The sequence below is a fragment of the Podarcis cretensis genome (genome assembly GCF_951804945.1).
Source record: "Podarcis cretensis genome assembly, chromosome: 2".
In the NCBI taxonomy this organism is placed as follows: Eukaryota; Metazoa; Chordata; class Lepidosauria; order Squamata; family Lacertidae; genus Podarcis; species Podarcis cretensis.
In genome coordinates this window covers 59,832,939-59,856,289 of record NC_137171.1, presented here as the reverse complement: position 1 = coordinate 59,856,289, position 23,351 = coordinate 59,832,939, and the positions used below count along the sequence as shown (strand labels likewise).

At 41.5% G+C, this 23,351-nt stretch overlaps 1 protein-coding gene across 1 annotated transcript in view; it reads right to left on the bottom strand.

Moving 5' to 3' along the window:
* The window catches only part of TGFBI (transforming growth factor beta induced), a 49,657-nt gene that overhangs the window by 7,810 nt on the left and 18,496 nt on the right, over window positions 1-23,351 (bottom strand). Inside the window, exons 3-12 of the mRNA XM_079968118.1 lie at window positions 17,927-17,991; window positions 13,429-13,586; window positions 11,001-11,165; window positions 10,333-10,479; window positions 10,051-10,192; window positions 7,937-8,149; window positions 6,791-6,928; window positions 5,068-5,204; window positions 4,357-4,493; window positions 2,060-2,190 (exon numbers count right to left, since the gene is read on the bottom strand). Coding sequence (XP_079824244.1) covers window positions 2,060-2,190; window positions 4,357-4,493; window positions 5,068-5,204; window positions 6,791-6,928; window positions 7,937-8,149; window positions 10,051-10,192; window positions 10,333-10,479; window positions 11,001-11,165; window positions 13,429-13,586; window positions 17,927-17,991 — 1,433 coding nt within the window. The remainder of the gene's footprint in view (window positions 1-2,059; window positions 2,191-4,356; window positions 4,494-5,067; window positions 5,205-6,790; window positions 6,929-7,936; window positions 8,150-10,050; window positions 10,193-10,332; window positions 10,480-11,000; window positions 11,166-13,428; window positions 13,587-17,926; window positions 17,992-23,351) is intronic.

Below are 23,351 nucleotides of genomic sequence, written 5' to 3'. Positions count from 1 at the left end.
GGTTTTCTCAGCTCCAGAGTGAAACTGAAATTTCTGAGATGCAGAAATGATATGCAGTCAGACATTATACTATTTATATAATATATACTGCCATCATAGAATCATAGAGTTGGAAAAGACCACAAGAGTCATATACAACCTACTTCTATATTTGCTCCAAACAATTCAGTAGCAGGGGGCTGGACTAGAACCCCCTGCTACTGAATTGTTTGGAGCAAATATAGAAGTAGGTTGTATATTGTCCCAAATCCAGCTGCAGCTACGAGTAACACATCCAAGAGATAAAGCTGATCAAACAAGAAATTACAGCTCTTCTTCCCTTTTTCCTCTTACACAAGTTGCTCTTTGCTATATATTCCCATCAATGGTGATTCATTGCTTTCAGAGGAGTAAGCTAAATATTTTGCTTACAAAGCCTCAGAACATTTTGGCTGTTCACATCTGGGATGTTTCAGTTCCACAGCTACTTACAGTAGCTACAAATCAGTTACCAACTATTTGTGCGTTAAGCAATAGAGCAAATGTGCAGACTGCTGCTCTGCGAACTTAAAAGGATAACCAGCTCCCATCAGCAGATGTTGCATTATGATGTCACAAATGGGATGGGCATGAACTGAGAAAAGCCATTGCACTAGAACAGCTCATATTCTTTTCTAAGCCACATCAGGCAAGAGAATGTTTCAATATTTACATGAAAGATAATTGAACAAGTTCACATACCCTTTCCTTATAGGGCTTTCAAGCTGAAGCTCCCCCCCCCCCCACTGGGCCTGGGGCCTATGAAAATCTCACCCCTGTCCTTACCAGCCCAGCTAAAATTCATCAACATTTATTGATGGCCATCTGTGATTTCCATCTTCCCTGCTATGATTCGTGGCAACTATTTTAGATATACACATGACATTTTTCTTACTTAGGTCCTTCAGTAGCCCAGGCATGGTTTCCCTCTCTCTCTTGAGGAACATATTAGAAGTAGTTTTTTAGATGTTGTTTGTTAACCTCTTTGGGTGCCACTGTTAACAGAGGGTGCAGCATATAAATACCCATGCACCACAGTCCACACCACTACTATTGTTTGTCCATCTTATCAACCCTGAATCTTGACTGATACTCTTCTTTCTTTGACTTTTTTCTACTCCTTTATTACCCCTCCAATATTCCATAAAAGCACCGTATTTTTCGCGCTATAAGGCACAGTTTTTCCCTCTTAAAAAGTAAGGGGAAATGTGTGTGCATCTTATGGAGTGAATGCAGGCTGCGCATCTATCCCAAAAGCCAGAACACCGAGAGGGATCGCTGCACAGCAATCCCTCTTGCTGTTTTGGCTTCTGGGATTCAGAATATTTTTTTTCTTGTTTTCCTCCTCCAAAAACTAGGTGCGTCTTGTGCGTCTTATAGAGCGAAAAATACGGTACTAGGAAATTTTAAGGACTGAGGCATAAGGGATGTCTGGACTGTCTATGTCTTTTCCCCACACACAGACAATTGCACACATGGCAGAGAGACTGGCAGATAGACTATCATTGCCTCTCTCTCACAGACCCACTCCTTCACACAAACATAATCATACACATAGAGAGAACAGAGACTAGCTCTTTCTCTCTCACACAACTAAACTTGCAATCACACATGCTAGCATATAGAAAAACAGAACATTCCCCCCCCCCCTTCCTCATAGCAGCAGTCTGATGAGCAGGGGAGGAAAGTTCAGCACAATGGGTGGCAACTCTGCAAAATATTTCTTTTCATTATGATAAATTGTTGGGATCTAGTGCACCCACCCACCCACAAAGTTTGAAGGGCCTGAACTGTCTCACCATGGGTGTAGATAGTAAGTCACTGTCACCTCATGGACAAATCATTCCTCGTGACATCAGTGAAAACCAGAGCCACCACTTTTGTAACCTACTGTCTCCATCCCATGGATGAGCAAACAAAAGAGAAGCTGAATATGAGATTGTAATAGCACAGAATGCTGTAAAGCTCACTTATCCAAGGAACTCAGTGTAAGTAATCTCAGTATCGCACACCACAGCCAACCAGATCTATAGAAATTTACCCATAAGTTTGTTCAGCTCCCCTTGCGGCATGGCTCGGAAAGCTTCGTTTGTTGGTGCGAACACTGTGAAGGACCTTGGCCTGTTCAGCGTTTCTGTGAGGCCTGCAGACTGGATGGCAGCCACTAGAGTGCTGTCGGAAATACACAGAGAAAATACGCATTTAACGCTCAAGCATTTTCAAAGAGTAGTTTAAAATGTCACGGCTGAAATAACAAAGAGGTCCAGCATAGAGCTCCATATATGTCCCAACGTGTACATAGAGCTCCCAAGCTAGTGGGCTTCTCTGTTCCTTTCGCCGGAAGAGATTGCTGTGTTTAGGGAACCCTGATGTGCCTGCAATATATTATTGGGGAGGAGCAAGGAGCTCTTAAACAAAGACTTTCCAAAGGGAACTGGCTGGACACTGCTGGAAACAGGATGCTATAGACCTTTGTGTTGGCAGGTCACATGTCCCATTAGAGCAGCAGTGCAGGGTGAGGCGCTCAGGCCCAGGAGCCAAAGATGGCTTTCCAGGCGCCTCTCTTTGGCCCTGCCACAGGCCACACCCTCCTGAGTTCTTTTCTTTGGCTGGAATATGTCCTTGAACTCTGATAATACTTCTTGCTTGCCTGGAAGGAGGACAGAGGAATGTGTGAGGTTTGTTGAAACCTCTGACTTTTGCATTTCTGAAATATAACCTACTGTACCAAGGTGAGCACCGCACCATCGCTCTTCCCACTTTTGCATCTGGCTACTTTGCAAAAAGTTCCCCATTGCAGCATTAGAGCAAAAGCTTCCCCATGGCTTGGGTGCTATTTGCATTCAGGTGACACAGTTCAATCAGCTGAGAAACCTTGACCACTGCTGTCTTTAATCATGAGCTCTTTATCTGCAAAAAGGAATTAATACTGCCCTACTGGCCTGCTGCACTTATTATTAAAGAGGAAAAGATAAAGTACAAACACTTAGCAGAAAGAATTATAATGAAGTTAGGATCTAATTAAATTGCAGCATTGGTCTGTGTTGAATTACTTGTGGGCAATCCTAACCCTGGCTGGGTAGCGCTGAGCCTTAAAGGAGAGGCGAAACCAGGGTAGATGCAGCAAATGGGCTTGAATTGGAGTTCCTGCCACAATCCGCAGATCACTAAAGCTGCGTAGGATCTAGTAGATCCTTGGTCCCCACCAGGTCTGTCCCTCCTTGCCTCCAAAATGATGTATTTAGGAATTTTTCCCTGCCTTTCCACATTTTAGATGGGTGAAGGAAAGACCTCTGTGGAGGCAACAATCAGAAAGAGCTGCCTTCCACCTCATCCAAACCCTCTCCAAGGTGGAATGCTCTGCCCGTCCTCTGTAATCATGGAAAATAAAAATCACTGTGGCAATAATGTATTTTGATTAAATATTCAAATAAAAGTTAGGTCTACAATGCCATTGAGAAAAGCTTTCAAGCAAGAGCGTAAAATTAATTTTAAATGCTTTGCCAATGTATGTGTTAGGCTTGAACTGGAGAGACACAAATAGAATTTCCAAGTAACAGATAGAGAACTACACAACTATGTGTGCCCATCAGGACTTTTGATTCATTTATTTTTTTAAAAAACAGAATAAAATCCAGAGGAGGTATAACAGGTGCCTTCTGTTTTAACCTTTAAACACCAGCCAGAAACTTTTCTGTGTTGCCACATTTATGCTGGCCATTAATAAAATACCCTTTTTGCAATAGTTGATTTCCAATTTTAAATATTTACATGGTTATCAGTTTAATTGTGGTGAACAGCTCTGGTTTCTTTAATGAATAGTGATACATAAGTATTTTTATAAATAAAAATAATTTAAAAATCATGTACTTAATATTATAATAATGGTATCAATTTATTAATTTGTGAGTCAAAAGCCATGCTGTTAAACACTATATCTCAGTGGCATAGCACCTGCTTTGCATGCATCAATCCCCAACATCTCTAGGCAGGTCCAGGAAAGACTCCTGTCTGAAAAACCAGAGAACTTCTGCCAGCCAGTGTATATACAATACAATACAATACAATACAATACAATACAATACAATACAATACAATACACAGTGTATATACAACATTGACTTAGATGGACTAATGGTCTGAATCTGTATAGGACAGTTTCCTATGTCTGTCTTCCGTCCTTTTTTATTATAAAAAAGGTTTAAATCAGATAATTGATTTTAAAATTCAAAATGTGATTAAATATGCAGAAATAATCACCCTCAAGTTCTCACTAAAGCAAAACCACTTCTCCCACATCACTGTTCTCAAGCTAACAATACAAACTAAAAATGTCACCTGAAACGATCATCCGCTTTGAGCACATCCATAACGGTGCCAAGAGGGGGAGTCACCAACTTTTCCATACTGAACAAAGTTCCAAATCTTCCTCTTTTGTCGTGGGCAGCAATGCAGGCATTTTCGATGCAGAGAGTCTACAGGATGGATTGGGTTTTAATTAAAAGCATCGCAGAAGTTTAAAATGATTTAAGTTTCCACACTAGAGACCCTGCACATCTTGGTCTATGGCATGAGGCCTAGAAGTACTTGAACACAAACTGACTAGTAAATCGGACATTCCCACAAGGGTAACAGTCTCTCGACTGCCTGCTGATCAAGTGGTTTAAAAGGCAGAGCATTCACACAAATCAGCTCAGTGTAACACTACAGTGGAATCAATTCAGTGTTGTGTGAAAAGAACTTTCCAGTGCAGAAAAGGAAGGAACCAGTTTGTTCATCTATACAGAATCACCAGGCCTTGTTCTACTGTGAAACCCACTGAATAATCTTAAGTCAAACACAGGATCGCTGTGAGGACAGAAATGAAATAACCCCATTTAAACTGCTATGTATGAGTACCTGGAGAAAGGATTTTATTTGAACTGATTGTTGTTACTACTACTACTACTACTATTTCCCTACCCTTCCTCCCAAAGGAGCCCAGAGCAACAAACCCTGTTTTAAAAGTAAAAACTCAAACTGGGAGGAGTAATTAAACGGCAAACATACGTTGCGGTACACAAATACTCTCAGTTGCTTGCCACTCAGAGTTTCTAGTTTCTGTCCATGGAAAAGGTATTTAGAGGAAAGCTGTTCTTTAATAATGTGATCCCGGAGCACGTTCCTGCCTGGTGTAGGAGTCTGATCTGCAGAACAAAAGAAAGCCAAGAGTCATAGTTTTATAACAAGGCATCTAAAGCATGCTGTTGTGTAGAATTTTGTTGCAAAATGCAAGTTTCAAAGTCAGTCCCCTGCGCGACCCCTCCCCCACCGCAAAAAAGGGCTGGCAATTGCTTTCTTTTAAAATGTAGTCAGTGTCTGCAAAAAGAAAATTTGCATCTGCAACCCATGTGGCTGCACAGAAAACTTGCTGAGGGAACAATTGTGATTCACACCAGTGTCATCCTTGTGCATCACTCTGATAGTTCCTGAAACTAAAAATAATAAAAGTGCTTATTATTATAAAAGAGAAAATGCCGCTCGAGTCAACACTTTCAATATTTCAGTGCAGCATGCACAGTTTCCTTTGTAGCTCATGGTTCCACAGTGTGAGGACAAAGGATACTCCATTGCCTCTTTCTCCCTCCATGTTAGTGCCAATGTATTTCAATTCCAAAGAAATAGCCATTTAGCTTTTGTAACAAAAGCAACACAAAATTCTGTGGCACTTCAAAGACTTAATGTTATTGAAGCATAAACTTTTGCACCACTTTGTCATAAAGTTCTAGCAAATGTTGATCAAGCTCATTTTTTTAATCGCCTTGGGCTAGAGATAGCCTGAGGTCCACATGACAGCCTCAGAGTTCTTGAGAGGAAAAGCAGGATCTAAAGGTAACATCTAAGTAGAGAGTTACTGTCAGAGCAACTGGTACCACTGTGTAAATCTGTAGTGAGGAACCTGTGTCCTTCCATACATTGCTGGACTCCCATCAGCCCCAGCAAGCATAACAAATGGTCAGAGATGACAGGAAATGTAGTCCAATGAAATTGGGAGAGCCTTGGTTTCCCCACCTCTGCTGAACACCGCCCATTCATTCCCCAAAGCCAAAACACACAATGTGCTCCTGTGACAAGAACTGGGTGTTATGTTGACAAGGCAAAAGGCAGGATTCCCATCCCCCCATATCTATCATTTCAGAGTGGTTTCACACACACTGTAAAGTTCATTCAATCAACACCAGGTACCCCTATACTGTACATGAATTAATAGGTGACCCTGTAGAAACAATGTGAATTATTCCACTGATATGAATACATTCAGATGAATGTGGATTCTTTCGATCAGGCAGAATTGTGAGTTCCCCAGAAACTAGTCAGCGCAAATGAAGATGATCTTTGGGGAAGCAGCATGCCTTTACAGTGCCAATATCACACTGTAACCTGGGCTGGCTGGTCCTGTGTTTGATGGGCATATCCTGCATGCATTAAAGCGACTGCATTTTACATTACCTTTTACAGTCATGCATTAGAACCAGAATAACACCCCCCAAAAAGGAAAGAGATGTGACCTTAACTTGCAACCTTACAAGCTCAAATTGACTTTCAACAATAAAATGAAGCTTTAGGGACAGCTCATGCATGCAGAGGGGATTATAATCTCTCCTCGTTTTCAGTCATGGCTGTCACACACAACCAGCAGTGCCCACCAGAGTATGGATTCTGTCCTGAGTTGACTGACACTTCTGGTTCTGCCACTAAGCAGATTAGAGTGCAGATGAGTGCCAGAGTTTACCTGTGAAGAAAGAATTGATGGGGGCAAGAAGTGTCAGCCGCTCATTTCCCGTGAGATGCGAATTGAGGCCAGCTCGTCTAAAAAGGTCCATAGCCTTTGAAACGTCGGAATCCTGACCGAGCTCCAATAAAGTTTTAGCTGCAATTTAAAAAGAAAAGATGTTAACATGAGTCTCAACATTATTAATTATTACACAGAAGGGGTAACTGATGAAGGACCAGAGCAGGGGTCAACAAACTTTTTCAGCAGGGGGCCGGTCCACTGTCCCTCAGACCTTGTGGGAGACCAGACTATATTTTGAAGAAAAAAATGAACTATGCCCCACAAATAACCCAGAGATGCATTTTAAATAAAAGGACACATTCTACTCATGTAAAAACACACTGATTGGGCCAGATCCAGCCCCCGGGCCTTAGTTTGCCTACCCATGGACCAGAGCTTTAAATTAAATTAAAATATGCAACAAAAATATGTGTATTCTATGCCAGATTCATTATGTGTGTTTTAAAAATGAGACTTTATGGTTCATTTTACATCTCCATTTCAATGCTCATGCTGTGCTTCCTCTATCAAAAAAACAAACCAAGAAATATTTGGCATTTCGATTCTTAATTTTGTTGACATTAAGCTTATTTTTAATATTTTTCTTTCTGTGAAATACATTCATATATAACCTCATTTTAGAAGTGGGAAAGCTACACTGTGGAAGACAAGTGACTCAGATGGAACATCAGCTGAACTGACATGGAATTAGGCCAGTCACAACTGGGTCAGGTTGTTGTAGTGCATTCTCCATATATTCAAATAAAAGAATACAATTGATGGCAATGAGCAGGGGTGTTGCTTAAAATGTATAATTAAAAGGTACTTAAAATGGGTATAATTTATATGAAGAGATGCTTCTGGGCAAGTTGGCTGGTGTCTCATCTGCACTTTGCTCTGCAGTGTGCTCAGCCATGCTATAAGGAAAGAAAAAACCTACAAAAATGGGCAGGATGTCCAACACCGAACACAAAGGACCTGGAACTGAGGCCCTGGGGGTCATCCCCAAACAACAGCCCTGGCGGTTAAGCTGCACTGTTCACACTGGCAAGCTCACCAAGCACTTCTTGTCTGAGACAAAATCATAATGAGAAAAAGGTTTACCAGAGTCTGGGATGAGTAATTCGTTGACAAAGTGTATCACGCCATTGGTCGCGATGACATCCTTGTTAGCAATGATGGGCCTTCCATTAAGAGTCAGTTCGTCGCCATTGCAGCCTACGTCCAGCATGTTCCCCTGCAGGGTTTCCATTGATAAACCAGCAATAATGGCTTCTGCACACATAGCTGTTTTCAAGATGTGGTTGCTCAGCAGGTCTACGTGGAAACAAAATATACCAAGCAGATTTGAAAAGAGGGGAAATCTCTTTAAAAATTTTAAAAAGGAAAGATATAGTGTCTTGAAAATTGCTACCAGTGTGTCATAGGCTATGGAATGAAAATTAAACCAAACAAGGTATCACGTTTAATCTGATCATGCCCCCCACAAAAGAACAAAATGCATGTTGTATGTACATATGCACACTAATTGCAAGAAGCTGGAGACAAGGGAAGTAAATAGTACAGCTTTGAAGCCAATTAGCATCATTGTAATGTCCTAAATTAACCAGAGAATCTGTACTCTTGAGATATGTACAAAGTTTCACTGATGGTTTCCAAAAACATTTCCACTTTGCCAAGAAATGAGTTTGGGACACTCATCTGCAAAAGCAGATGCACACTTTTTAATGGAGGTATGGTTTTGATTTTTAAATTGTGTAATGGTTTTTCAAAATTAGTACATTGTGACTTTTGCTGCTTTATGCTGAACTTAAAACTGTTTGATTTCATTGTGTGAGATGCCCAGAGCAATGTTATGGGGCAGCTAGCGTGATTTAATAAATAAATTTCCAAATTTTTCTTTCCTCCACCACATTTGATCAAGACCTGCCAGTGTTGAACATTGTTCTCCATTTCAAGGAACAAAGACCTGGTTTATTTGTGCTTTAGTTTCCTGCTTAGGAGGCGAGTGGGTAGCCTTGAGTTTGGTTTGGTGTTTTTAAAACCAGCTTGCTATTGCTACGTAGAATCAGGCTAATGCTCATCTAGCACATCGCTCAAAGTGCTGACCAACTTGCTATTGCTCATCTAGTTCCCCATGGAAAGTGCTGATGAGCTTGTTATTCCTTATCTAGTTCTCCATTCATCTGAGCTCCCTGTCTGCCTTCTGGCTTCTGACTTAGTACAAATACAGCTTCTTCTTTTTTCCATGGCCTTCTCTCTACATTCCTGCCTTAAAACCAGAGGGTGGAGAATGAGCGGGTCATGAAAACAGAGCACTGGGCTATGGGGATTGAAACCCGCCTTCTCTTTAGAGGACCTTTCTGTCAGCTGTCCTAAAAAGCCGAGTGGTGGTGCTCACTTGAGCTCCTGACAGCTGAGTTGCTGGTGCTTACTGGGAAGGAGGGGGGAGATGGTGGGGAGGTTGGCACAGTGCAAGTGCACCAGCAGAGCCTATCTGGTGCTCCTGCTGGTACACATGCACCAGTTGGACTTCACCACCTTGTCCCTCCCCTCCTCCTTCCCAGTAAGCAGCAGCAATGCAGCTGTCGAGGTCACCACAATGTCCATCTGCTACTAACTTTAAGGAGAGAAATCAGAGAGAGAAAAGATTTGAGGTCAGCGGTATGTCACTTTGAACCATTACAGAAATATAAGTTTCTCCCCACCCCTTACCCCGAAAAATTAACATTTAACCTTGCCTTTCAAGATATGGCAAAGTTATAAAATCATCAGTGAATTACACACCAAGAAAAAGTATAGCAAAGTTCCAGAAATACATCTGACCCAGATTCATTACTAACATTAGACCACATATACTAGCTGGAGACTTCTGGCAAAACACATAGTCTAAGACGTTCCCCTACCTCCAGTGCCCGTCTACTCAGGATTTTTCTAAAAAATTATTTTATAAAATTTATCCAGTGGACCCTTCCAGGTTTTATCCAGTATACTTCCGGGTTTCGCCGCGCACACATGTGCAGAAACGTTCTATAGCACCGCTCACGTGCACAGAAGCAGCACCTCTAGATGTGGACTTTTTGGGGTACGTACGGATCCCCATAACGAATTAAGTTTGTATCCAGAGGGTCCACTGTTTACCACTTGACTGTAGAAAAAAAGTCAAAGTGGTTTATAAATTATATCTATGTACAATAGACATTTTCACAGCTGTTTACCTTTCAGAGCTTCTGGGTCTCCTAGGATCCTGGTTAGGGTTTCTGGTGGGATCTTCTTAAAAGCTTCATTGGTTGGAGCCAGCAATGTAAACTGGCCTTCACTTTCCAAAAGACTGTCGAGACCAGCAGCTGCCACAGCAGTCTTTGAATAAACACAAAAGAAACGGAATTAGAAAGGAAGGAATCCAGCAGGGATACAAGTTAATAGGTTTTCAAGGAAGTGATTTCGCCCTAAATGGGCATCAAAGGATATATTGGGATATATATTTGAAATGGACTTACTCTTAGGGTTTCAAGAGTATCTTCAAGCTCAACAATTTGAAGGATGCTGTTTGTTGTTGTGGAAATGACTTTGTCTATCAGGTGGACCACTCCGTTGGTGGCGTGATGGTCAGCCTCCAACAATCTAGCACAGTTCACTGTCACGATCTGGGGAACACAGGGACCAGACAAATAAAAAACTAAAGCTAGTATATGATTAACATATTATATTATGCCAGTGGAATAATATGTCAATAGCTGGTTTAAAGAATTCCATGTATCATTTTCTCTATCATTAAGTCTATGTGTACTTAAGAGGGACAGGGAGAATTCTAAAGGTTGTCTGTATGCATCTGTGAGAGCCACCTTGAAGGATCCTAGTGGTTTGAAAGTCAGTTTCATCCTTTTAATAAGTCAATAAATAAGTTACTCATTTATTCGTATTTTTAAAAGTGTCAACTGATTTCCCGGACATCTGGCCATAATGGTGGCTGGCCCCAAGCCTTTGGTTACATCATCCACCCCTTATATTGGGAAAAGCCAGTTCATATTAATACATGTGGCAGAACAATTAAGTTGGCCATCTAAAACAGAAGCAAAATAATATCCTGAGCTCTTTAAAGAATATTTGGTACATATCAATTGCCCTTGTAGTTTCAGTTTTCCTTGCAGTTTTACCAAATACTCACTCCATTTGGATAATGATGGATCTGTACATCAATATTCTGGTACATTGAAGGGAGAGTTGTTCCATGTTTCAGATCATCCGTAAGAACTTTTTTATTCACCATATGGTAGCGAAGAGCATTTAACAGCTCAATGTTAACATTGCTCACCAAAGAATCCAACATTTCCTGAGAAAAAGCAAATGAGACCAAATACTCAGTTCCACTGAGCTTATTCTCACAAAGCCATAGATGTCAATGCTTGACTAATAGTACCTGACTATTTCTACCTGCTTCTACCTCGCAAGCAGGAAGGAAATATGCTTGGACTGCAACTGTCCCCCCTATAGTTAGGGCTAACAACTGTAGCCCTGTTCCTCTGTCTTTTTTTTTAAATGATATTTATTCAAATTTTAAAGGTTACAAAGAAAAAAACAAGTCACATCAAAGAAAAAATAAAAAAGAAAAACAGATAAAAAAAGAAAAAAGAAAAGAAAAAAATACATACAATCCAAAAAAAGAACAAATCAAACCTTTACATAACTTTCTTTCTTTAGCTTATTTCCTTGACCTCCTCACACCTCCCCTCTATGTATTCTAGTTCAGTTAAATATTTCAGCAAATCCTTCATCCTTGTTTTTATCCTAATAATTTATCCTAATATACTGTAATTTTACATTCTCTTCTTTCACCAATTAACCATCCATTTTTACTTTATTTAATCTTATTTCTCATTAAAACTAATATATTTGAACTTGATCTCTTAAGACATTTCCCCATGGGTCATAAAAATTTCATTCCACGATTTTTCCATCTCTCATTAAGTTTTTTTTTAAAACATTTTAAAAATCTCCATATATACACTTCAAATTCCCAATTTTCTTCCGCCGAGCCCTGTTCCTCTGTCAGTGGAACAATATACAATTGCTGGGAAGATTTCTTGACTGCAACTTCTTGTGTACAGCTCCCCAGCTGAAAGGAGAATGCATCCTCAAGCTAGCAATTGTGTTACTTGCACTACCCAGCTCCCATCCAATGAACTGAGCCCACTGTGAATAAAATGATACAATGTCTTTTCTCAACCTTGGGTCCCCAAATGCTGTTAACTACAACTCTCAACATCCTTGACCACTCGGGTCCTGCTAGCTAGGGATGATAGGAGCTGTATTCCAGCAACATCTGGGGACCCAAGGTTGAGAAAGGTTGTTCTAGATCCTGCTTTCAGCTACTGGCAGCCTTTTGTAGTTTCTGCTTTAAGAGAAGTAATTTAATCTAATCATCCCTCTTATGAATAGCTATGGGAGGCACAGGAAAAGAAACAGGATAAAAGATAAGCAGGAGTGCTCTTGGAAGTTGCAAGGCTTAAAGAACACAGAATGCGAGCTTGAGCAACTAAGATTAGAAAGCTGCTCCACTGGTGGGGCAGTGTTGCGGGCAGGCACTCCTGCACACAGCAGGGGCAGAGCCAAGCTCCCTGGTCATTGGGGAGTCTCTAGCCGCGTCCCAGCCCTAGCCAGCTGGCGGGGTGGGTGGGCGTGACTTGGCTAATTTAAGCAGCCATACAGCCAGGGATCTTCCTGTTTTCACCTACCTCATAGCAATCATCACAACTTTTGTAAGGTTTTGCGGTTAGGCATTGGTAAAACCTGGTTTGGGGGAGGGGAGGTGTGGCCATCACCTGCCCCTCCATTTTTAAGGGTGTTCCGTTAAAGGGATCCAGGGGTGTGGATCTTGTCTGAAGCCCGGGTAGGGGCTAGGGCCATGCCATGACCCCATTGGGGACCCTGGGGTAGTTCTTAGTTGATGTACATCAACAGGACTCCCCTTATTGGTGGTTGACCCTTACTGGATTACCTGCATGGTGGGCAGGAGTCAGATGTAGTCGGTTCAATTCCAGTGTCTAAGCCAATACCACTCACATTCTGTAAGCAATAAAGTTGTGGCCTTTATCTGCCCTTTAACCCAAAATACTGTGTCCAGGTGTTCTTATTCAAGGGGGAGGCCTCGGGGTCTTGACATGCAACTAGGAGCCACACTGGATTTGGCCAAAGGCCCATGTGGAGCAGCATCCTGCTTTCACAGTGTCCAACCGGATGACTATGAGAAGCCATCAAGCAGGACCTGAGCTCCGGAAGTGTGATCCCAATAGTTCCTTTATTTAAGTAATTTGTATATTGCCTTTCATTTCAAAGAAATATCACGGTGGTTTACGGAACAACAAAACAACATATTAGAAAGGGTAACAATGAAATAATATGTAACAATGTTTAAATGTGAATATACGTATAATGATATTTAATCATGGTGTCTGAATATTCTTATTCCTTCATTTAAAATAATGATTCCAATCTTCTTACTGCGTCCTACCCACTTTGTGGATAGACCACCTCTATTTTTCATGATTTCCTCAACACATTCAAGTTTTAGAAACTGAAGTGGCACTTATTCTTACGGCAGGCAAGGATGCCCAGGCTTCATTGGTTGGGGCAAAGATTGTGTAGCTTCCAGGGCCTGTGATTTCAGCACTCAAGTTAGAGCTGGCAGAGTAGAGCTGTGTGGTTGAGGCCCCAACAGTTCCAAGTGTTTCGTACAGGTTGGAAAGAGGCAAAGCTGTTTAAAAATAATAATACAGATGACATTTCACTTTGACAAGGCAACAGCATAATCATAACATTTACTACTTCACCATAAAAATGCATATTACATGGAAATGCTTGTAAGAATTGCCCAATGACCCATTTTTTAAAACTGAAAAAGCTGCTTTGCGAGTGGAGAAATAGCAGGGGGAAAGCGAACTTCACCCTTTCTCCACCCGCTATCTTCCTATGTGAAATTGCTCTCCTAAGCACCCTTTGTAACCAATGTGTTTTCAAGGGCATGTTCGCATCTGCCCTAGAAAATGCATGTTTGAAACAATTTGGTGGCAGGGAAGTCACTAGGAGGGACAATTTGCAGCCGGCAGTCTGTGTGTGGATAAAGGGTTAAGCACCCTTATCCTCTCCTGCTGTTTCTCCGCTGCAAGTCACACCCTCCTAGGCAAAAAATAAAAAAGGGCTATCCTGTTACCGTTATGTAGTCATACCTCAGGTTAAATATGCTTCAGGTTGAGCGTTTTCAGGTTACACTCCGCGGCGACCCGGAAGTAACAGAACGCATTACTTCCGGGTTTCACGGCTCACACATGAGCAAACGCTCAAAATGATGTCATGCGCATGCGCGGAAGCAGCGAATCGTGACCCACAGACGCAGGTTGTGTTTGCTTCAGGATGCAAACAGGGCTCCGGAACGGATCCCGTTCACATCCAGAGGTACCACTGTACTAGAAAGTAGTGTGCAGCATGTTCCAGACATGACAGAAGGCATGGGAGCTGGAGGAGGCAACTGAGATAACAATAGATATGTTTGTGCAGAATACAGTGAACTTAGCAACTGCCTTGCTGCATCAAACCACGGCTCCACCTGGTCCAGCATTTTATTCCTAATAAAGGATAAAGCTGGGCTCTCTGTGGGCAGTGTCAAGGAAACATATTAGCAGCAATGACAGACTTACTCGGAGCCAGGTTATCGAGAAAAGAAAAGGGAGGTGAAGTTCAAACCTCATACTCCCTGCTCCTTATAACTGAGGCTACCCTCTAAGATTGCTTAACTTTTAATGCTAATTTGGTGCAAGGGACATTGTTTATTAGCAGCTACTGCTGCAGAGGCAGACAAACTGGACTCTACCCACCCTGAGGGTGTTTTGGGATGGGAAGGAAGATGCAGAGCATGAAAATCCTAGCTACTACGTATTTCAAATGGCTGTTTATTTGTATATATTTTAATTTTTTATATATGGATGTTTTATGATGGCCTATACTTGTATAAAGGTTCAGTGAAGTAAGTAAGTAAGATACTGTGTCTAATTTGATATTGCTGCTTAATATGTATCCATGATGCCTGTTCTATATTAGGTACCATGATATTGCTTCTTAAATAAATGTATTTATTTGGCTGTTTTATATTGTATGGATATTATATACTGACATATATTGTGCATTATGTTTTATGTTGTAAATGAAGGGAGGTATATAATTTAAAAAAAAAAAAATGATAGTGGTCAACCAGCTGCTTCTTGCAAGCCCACAAGCAGGGGCAGAATGCAACACCCCACCCCTCTTGCTTTCCCCAAGTAACTCATGTTCAGAGGCATGCTGCCCTTGATTTCAGGTAGTCATCATGCCACCCTACATTCCAGATAGCCATCATGAGTAATAGTCACTAATAAATGGGGAATAATGGATCTGGGAACTCTAGGGGGGAGGGAAAGAAATATGAGCAGAATTGCCAAGACTGCTTGCCTATGGAGGGAATAGGTTGCATGCAGACATCAACAGCAACCCCAATGGTGACAGGAATGATGGGGAAAAGGAAGGTTTGGGTTGAATATCAGGAACTCGCCTGCACCATGCTCATTTTAAGATGTTGGCCAGATATAATTTGGGCCCGGAAGAGTAGTAGCTCACCACATATTCATTAATCAGTGAACTACATCTAGAATCATTGAATCATAGAGTTGGAAGAGACCACAAGGGCCATCGAGTCCAACCCCCTGCTAAGCAGGAAACACCATCAGAGCACTCCTGACATATGGTTGTCAAGCCTCTGCTTAAAGACCTCCAAAGAAGGAGACTCCACCACACTCCTTGGCAGCAAATTCCACTGTCGAACAGCTCTTACTGTCAGGAAGTTCTTCCTAATGTTTAGGTGGAATCTTCTTTCTTGTAGTTTGGAGCCATTGCTCCGTGTCCGCTTCTCTGGAGCAGCAGAAAACAACCTTTCTCCCTCCTCTATGTGACATCCTTTTATATATTTGAACATGGCTATCATATCACCCCTTAACCTCCTCTTCTCCAGGCTAAACATGCCCAGCTCCCTTAGCCGTTCCTCATAAGGCATCGTTTCCAGGCCTTTGACCATTTTGGTTGCCCTCCTCTGGACACGTTCCAGTTTGTCAGTGTCCTTCTTGAACTGTGGTGCCCAGAACTGGACACAGTACTCCAGGTGAGGTCTGACCAGAGCAGAATACAGTGGCACTATTACTTCCCTTGATCTAGATGCTATACTCCTATTGATGCAGCCCAGAATTGCATTGGCTTTTTTAGCTGCTGCGTCACACTGTTGGCTCATGTCAAGTTTGTGGTCAACCAAGACTCCTAGATCCTTTCACATGTACTGCTCTCAAGCCAGGTGTCACCCATCTTGTATTTGTGCCTCTCATTTTTTTTTACCCAAGTGCAATACTTTACATTTCTCCCTGTTAAAATTCATCTTGTTTGTTTTGGCCCAGTTCTCTAATCTGTCAAGGTCGTTTTGAAGTGTGATCCTGTCCTCTGGGGTGTTAGCCACCCCTCCCAGTTTGGTGTCCTCTGCAAATTTGATCAGGATGCCCTTGAGTCCATCATCCAAGTCGTTGATAAAGATGTTGGATAAGACCGGGCCCAAGACAGAACCCTGTGGCACCCCACTAGTCACTCTTCTCCAGGATGAAGAGGAACCATTGATGAGCACCATTTGGGTTCGGTCAGTCAGCCAGTTACTGAGTGGTAGCATAGTCAAGACAGCATTTTACCAGCTTCTTTACAAGAATATAATGGGGCACCTTGCCAAATGCCTTGCTGAAATCAAGGTAGACTACATCCACTGCGTTCCCTTCATCTACCAGGCTTGTAATTCTGTCAAAAAACGAGATTAGGTTAGTCTGACATGACTTATTTTTCTGAAATCCATGCTGACTATTGGTGATCACAGTATTCCTTTCTAGGTGCTCACAAACTGTTTGCTTAATGATCTGCTCCAGAATCTTCCCTGGTATTGATGTCAGACTGACTGGGCGGTAATTATTTGGGTCCTCTCTTTTCCCCTTTTTGAAAATAGGGACAACATTTGCCCTCCTCCAGTCTGCCGGGACTTCGCCTGTTCTCCAGGAATTCTCAAAGATGACTGCCAGTGGTTCTGAGATCACTTCTGCCAGTTCTTTTAATACTCTTGGATGCAGTTCATCTGGCCCTGGAGACTTGAATACATCTAAACTAGCCAAGTATTCTTGTACTATCTCCTTAGTTATTCTGGGCTGTGTTTCCTCTGCTGAATCATTTGCTCCAAATTCTTCAGGTCGGGCATTGTTTTCTTTATCGGAGAAGACTGAGGCAAAGAAGGCATTGAGGAGTTCAGCCCTTTCTGTGTCCCCTGTTTGCATTTCACCATCTTCTCCTCTGAGTGACCCCACTGTTTCTTTGTTCTTCCTTTTGCTACGAACATACCCATAAAAGCCTTTTTTGTTGCTTTTAACCTCTCTAGCAAGCCTGAGTTCATTCTGTGCTTTAGCTTTTCTGACTTTGTGGTCTACACGTGCTGGCTATTTGTTTGAATTCCTCTTTGGTGGTTTCCCCCCTTTTCCATTTTTTGTACACATCCTTTTTTAATCTTAACTCAGTTAAAAGTTCTTTAGATAGCCATCCTGGCTTCTTTAGGCACCTTCCATGTTTCCGTCTCATTGGTATTGCCTGAAGTTGTGCTTTTACTATCTCCTCTTAACAAACTCCCAGCCATCCATGTGTGGATATCACATATAGAGTGATATCCAATATTAGTTGACTCATTTATATCAACAGTCCTAAGTAACTTAAGTGCATTGATTCAATGGGTCTCGTCTGCATATGACTAACACTGGATTTGCCTTGTTGGTTACTGGTTGCGTTCTGTACTCCCAAAATGTAATGAGTAAAGCAGCCTGGGGATTAAATGACCTGCTGCTACTCCCATCATAATGTCTGGAAACTATACTGGGCAAGACATCTCCTCCTCACTGAAAGCTACCTGTGAGGCCCACTGGCAGAATCAATGTATGCACTGACGCTCCCACATCATCCCAAATTTGCACAAGGTATTAGTTTGTACTTCAATTGATTTACCAGCTGGACAGCCTTTTTCCCCTGGAACTTCTTCATATCCTGGACAACATTCGTAGGTAATCATTCTGCAGCGAGAAAGAAATGGAGCATAGTCAAAGCAATGGCTAGCTGTCATGCCAATTTCAATTGGTTGCATGGTACAGAGCTCCAAAAGACCATACCACAGCATACTATAGATGGAAGATCACATTATCTGCATGAATGGTGAGCTGTTTGTCACAAGCATATCAGGTGATGAATCTGCCAATGAATATTTGCTGAAGCATTTAAGTTGACTGTTTTTCAGCCTTTTATGCTGTGTTTCATTCGCTCTGTTTTGATAGTTTCTTTACTTATTTATGGGTGTGGTTGTTTGTAATTTAAAGTAAATCATAACAAATGATGCTTAAATGATGCAGTGTGTGTGTGTGTGTGTGTGTGTGTGTGTGTGTAGAAAATTAGAAGTAGAAGGCTGGGTTGTAATCCTCCCTGACATGCTAGTTGTTCACATGAAGGCTATTTGGAGCATGGGGCAGCAATCAGACACACAACCTTAAGTAGCAGAGTTTAATCAGGCAGTACTGTGACTTTTGTGACTTTTTCAATTGTAGCACAGGTACCCCCATTCTATGCATTTGACTACCGTTCATATATAGACTTTATATTGTGGTCCAAATGCTTGCCTGCAATTATAGGGATGGCTCATACAAGTCAAGTTTCCCAGCTGGAGATGTAATCATGCTCACACCTACCTGAACTGGAATTACCTTTCTACTTGCAATTCTCATCATGACAACACCCAAAATGGGACTTCGCAATCACAGCAACAACCTATGACAGTGTTTCCCAGCCTTGGGTCTCCAGCTGCTGTTGGACTAAAATTCCCATCATCCCTGACCATTGGTCTTGCTAGCAAGGGATGATGGGAGTTGTAGTCCAAAAACAGCTGGAGACCCAAGGTTGGGAAACACTGACCTATGAGGTATGCATCTATTTTCCATTCATACACCACTTCCTCACCATAAAAACTGGTAAACACAATCCTTTCCCCCCATAAAATTTTATTAAGGCTTTTCATAATACAATACAATTTTAAAAATCTAAATAAAAACAGAAAGAGAAAGAGAAAAGAAAGTACAGAGTCATCACTTTAAGGTAGATCTTAATTCTTGTCTCACACAGAAAGAGGTGGACCCTCCCAGCTCTCATCTGGGAGCTTCCCATTCTTCCCCCAGTTTCCCACCCTGGAAGATCTTCACTTTCCTAACTCTCACACAGGGTCCTTCACCAACCATCCATCACCTTCATAGGTGTATATACACAGAAACTGAGACAATCTATATTTACATACAGATAAGCTTCATTGCGGTCCATAGACCCAAAATAAACAGTACAGCGATGGTATATATCAGCAGTTATTAAGCTGTAGGGGTAGCCTTACTGGCCAACAGAGGAACTTTAGCCCTCCAAGAGAAAATTTGCTACAGCCAGTGTAATAGTATCAGTCTTATCCTCATAGATAAGTGCATTTCAGTAGTCCAAGAGGGAGATAACCTTATGGCAGGGATATCTCTGGACTACAATTCCCATCATCCCTGACTATTGGTCATGCTGACTGGTGCTGATGGGGATTGTAGTTTAACAACATATGGAGGGCCACAGGTGCCTCACCTATGCCTTGGAGCTTCCAGCAACCCACTACTACTTCTTAAATCTTAAAAGTGTTAAGCTGCAGTTCTATACTTGCTTACCTGTGACTACGTTCTACTGCACTCAGTGTTGCTTACTTCTAAGAATCAATGTATGGGGTTGTGGCTTTCAGTTACTTCAATTACTCTGTGGTGTACAGAGCCTCTTGAAGAACAAGCAGAGTGTTTGGTAACAGTCTTTTGTGTCCACTTTAAAAGGAATGAAGTTGCAAGTGCTGTGTTTTGTTAGCAGATTAAGATATTTTGGGAACCACTGGCCTTGTACACCACATTTAATCATTGTTTGGATAACATTGTAATTCCATTATGTTTATTATCTTAACGAAGCAACCTAGTGTTTTCTCTCATGGGCCCACCAGTTCTGGAATACTACTTCTCTCCTTGAGACACACTTTTTGCTTTCTTGGATCAAATTAGAGCTCTCAGCCTTAAACATTATGAATTAATTATTCCCTTGATGTAGATGGCCTCATTTATCCTCCGTACTTATTTGGATGGGCACAGGGGACACATCAATTATGTTGTGAGCAGAAAGATAAGTAAAGCAGCAAATGCTCTTCTGCGATATAAACCAAGCAGCTAAGCCAATTAGTTGTGTTCAGAGGCTTTAGAGAAAAAACAGAAGCTGGTCAATTGCACACGCTAATGAACTGTCTGATAGATTTAATAGCTCTTGGCTTGCTCTTTCTCTGCTCTTGAATGCTATTAAATGAAGTCACCATAGTAGACCACACTTTAATTAAGCTACAATTTATGTACCAACTTTTTTTTTCACTTTACAAAAAATGCTTCCTACATTAATGCAATTTTTTAAAAAGGCAGCAACAGACCATGCTTTAATATTCATAAGGAAAGCAGGTTCATGATTTCCCCAGGGTTGTATTATTTCTAGCTTTACAACATTTAGAAGAGACTGGACAATTTAATTCCAGTGACAAAAATGCAAAGAATAATAGTGTGTTGACTGCTGACCTGAGTTGTAAAATTGGTTGAAAGGAAGTATACCCAAGAAAACACACACACACACCTCTCTCTCTATATATATTCTGGGGAGGGAGGTCAAGGGTAAAACTATTTCATATGTTATAAAAATGAACAGGGGAAACTATTGAATGAAACAAAGTTCTTCAAGGTAATTAAGATTTAGCATGTAGCAAATACCTGTACATGAGTTATAGAAGGAAATAAATTATGTGTCATAGTTTCCAAGCAAAATTGCACCAAAAAATCCAGACTGATTGTCTAGACATTATATATTCCATGTGGGAAACGGCTAAATTGCTTTCTTTGACTTCTAGAGATCTCAACACCCCACTGGTACAACTTTTCAATCTCATCTACCCTACTTTCTCTTCAGAAAAAAACCACACAAACATACTTTGTATTCCTTAATTGTTCTTTTTGGACACAAAAGAGCCAATTGTATATTCTCTCAAAGTCTAGACAGCACTTTGGTTCAAAACTGGAATAAACACAAAGAAATGATTAAAGGCAAGTCCACCCAAAGTTTAACCTAAAGAATTCTCGAGAACTGACGTCGTTTCCCAAAGGCTTATTTATAGAGAGATGGGAGGTTAATGAAGTGTGGCTAATAGGCCAGGAACCTAATGTACACAAAACTCAGGAGGGCAGTCTAAACACGGACGGATCTGCTTGGGAAGACCCTGCAGAGGGTAGGGGAAGCGGTGGAAGTGACCTCAGCTTCAAAGCAACTGGCAAGAGGCCTGAAAGAACTAAGAGCAATAATGTATAAGCCGCTACAGTTATGTCACATCTCTTTTGAATCTGGTATGTAAAGTTAAGGTGTACTATTAATGCTGTGTCTGTGAATGTGTGCTCCATATCCCGATCCACCTCTGTGCTGGCAAGCAGCTTATCATCATGCTATGAGGGCAGGCCCAGATGGTAGTGAGTTTGGGGTGGTCTGGGTACACTGGTGGGAGTGCCTGCAGCACCCCAACCTTGCTGACACCCTGCCCCATGGCAATATGCCATAAACAGACCCCTGTGTTGCAATATAGACAAGCTGAACAATGGCCAATAACAATGGCAGTAAACACTATTTATAGACTAATACAAATGAACAGAAATTGCAAAGTTTGATATATACATAATCTGTCACCAAATATCGCCGGAACAGAGTTTTCGGATAACCAATCTGTTTCATTAAATGCTTCATCAGCCAATCTTGATCACTGCTGCCAAGAGTTCTGGGGATGCCTCTCCCCCCAGTTGCTCCTGGTTGACAAGCATTTCCTTGTTGATTTAATGCAGGAGACTTCCATTTGGGTTGATCCTGTAGCCTGTCCCACCTCATTCCCTCTCTCTGCAGCTGCTCACACCCCTTCACTTCTTGCTGCTTCCAGCCCATCTCTTAAAGGAGCTTCTCCCTGACCCAATGGTCAAGCCAGTGTGTGCAGCAAAATATACGTTACTTCCAGCCTCCAAACACTTATCTGCAAACAGAGCAGCCTGTGACCATACAGATGTTGGTTATGTCTGCTGCAGCACATCATCACAGCCAAGGCAAGCACTTAGATCAGCTGTTCAGACATTCCCAGTTCAAGTTGTGGTGAGTTTGGGCTCCAATCAGCCTTTCTTGTAGATTATATTGTGCTCTCAGCTCAGCCCAACTCTGTGCTGCATTGAGTTCCCTGGGTCATAGCAAGGTTGCTTTTGAGTAATAGCTTGATGGTTTCCAGACCACTAGGGTCAGAATCTTATCTCCTGTGACTCCCTTCCCTCCTTCCTTGGGTTTAGCTCCTGCCTCCTTTCTCAGCCTGATATGCTGGTTACTGAGCACTGACCTTCTGGTTTCTGGGTTACTCCTGGCTCCCAGAAATATGTACCATTAAATAAAACATTAACAAAAACAAAGCAATATTTTTGATCTTCTCTACTCCCTATTTATTTTGAATTGGTCAGCCTGCCTCTCTCAGTCATAGGCTAAGCAACAGTAACACTCCCCCCAATTTATCATAAAATCAATCACCTTTTGCGGGTTTTGCAGTGTATAACTATAGTTGGAGCACGCTCAACATAACCAATCATGATAACAATCATATTTGGCCACTCATCACTCTTCCAAAGCCCATACACATCAGAAGTAAGTAAATCATCTCAAATGAACACTTTAAATAATACAAGAATACAAATTGTCTCCCATGATTAGACACACAATTGTTCTGTGTGTACACAAAGCAAAATGCACGTAAGGGTGATAATTACCCATAATTACTGCACACTATTTGCCTCTTTTCTTCACATTCTATAAAAACATTGTTATGTTTTATTTACCCGATTGTTCTGGGATATTCTAAACAGATTTTGCTCTCTTCTGCTTCCATACAAACTAACAGAGGCTAGAAAAGTTAGGTTTTTCTTTAAGGTTATAGAAACATCATTTTTTCCCAGCAATTAAATGAAATGAAAGCACTAAATTCAGTTCCTAGAGGACCACTGGACCCAGTGTTCAGAATCAACAAGCTGCACAAATCACTAGTATATTCTGTGAACAGTGATACATTTATATACTGTGCTTATGATGTCTGATTAGCAATGAGTGATAATTTGAATGTTTGGCTCCACTGAGATATAACTAAGTCAACAACTCCCCTATCAGTGCCTGCTTACACCATGAGTGTCTGTCCTATATACTCAAATGGCTTCTAACCACACATTTCCTGCCTTATTTGGTGGGTGGTTTTAAGGGAAATCTTTTTCCATTAGTAAATCAG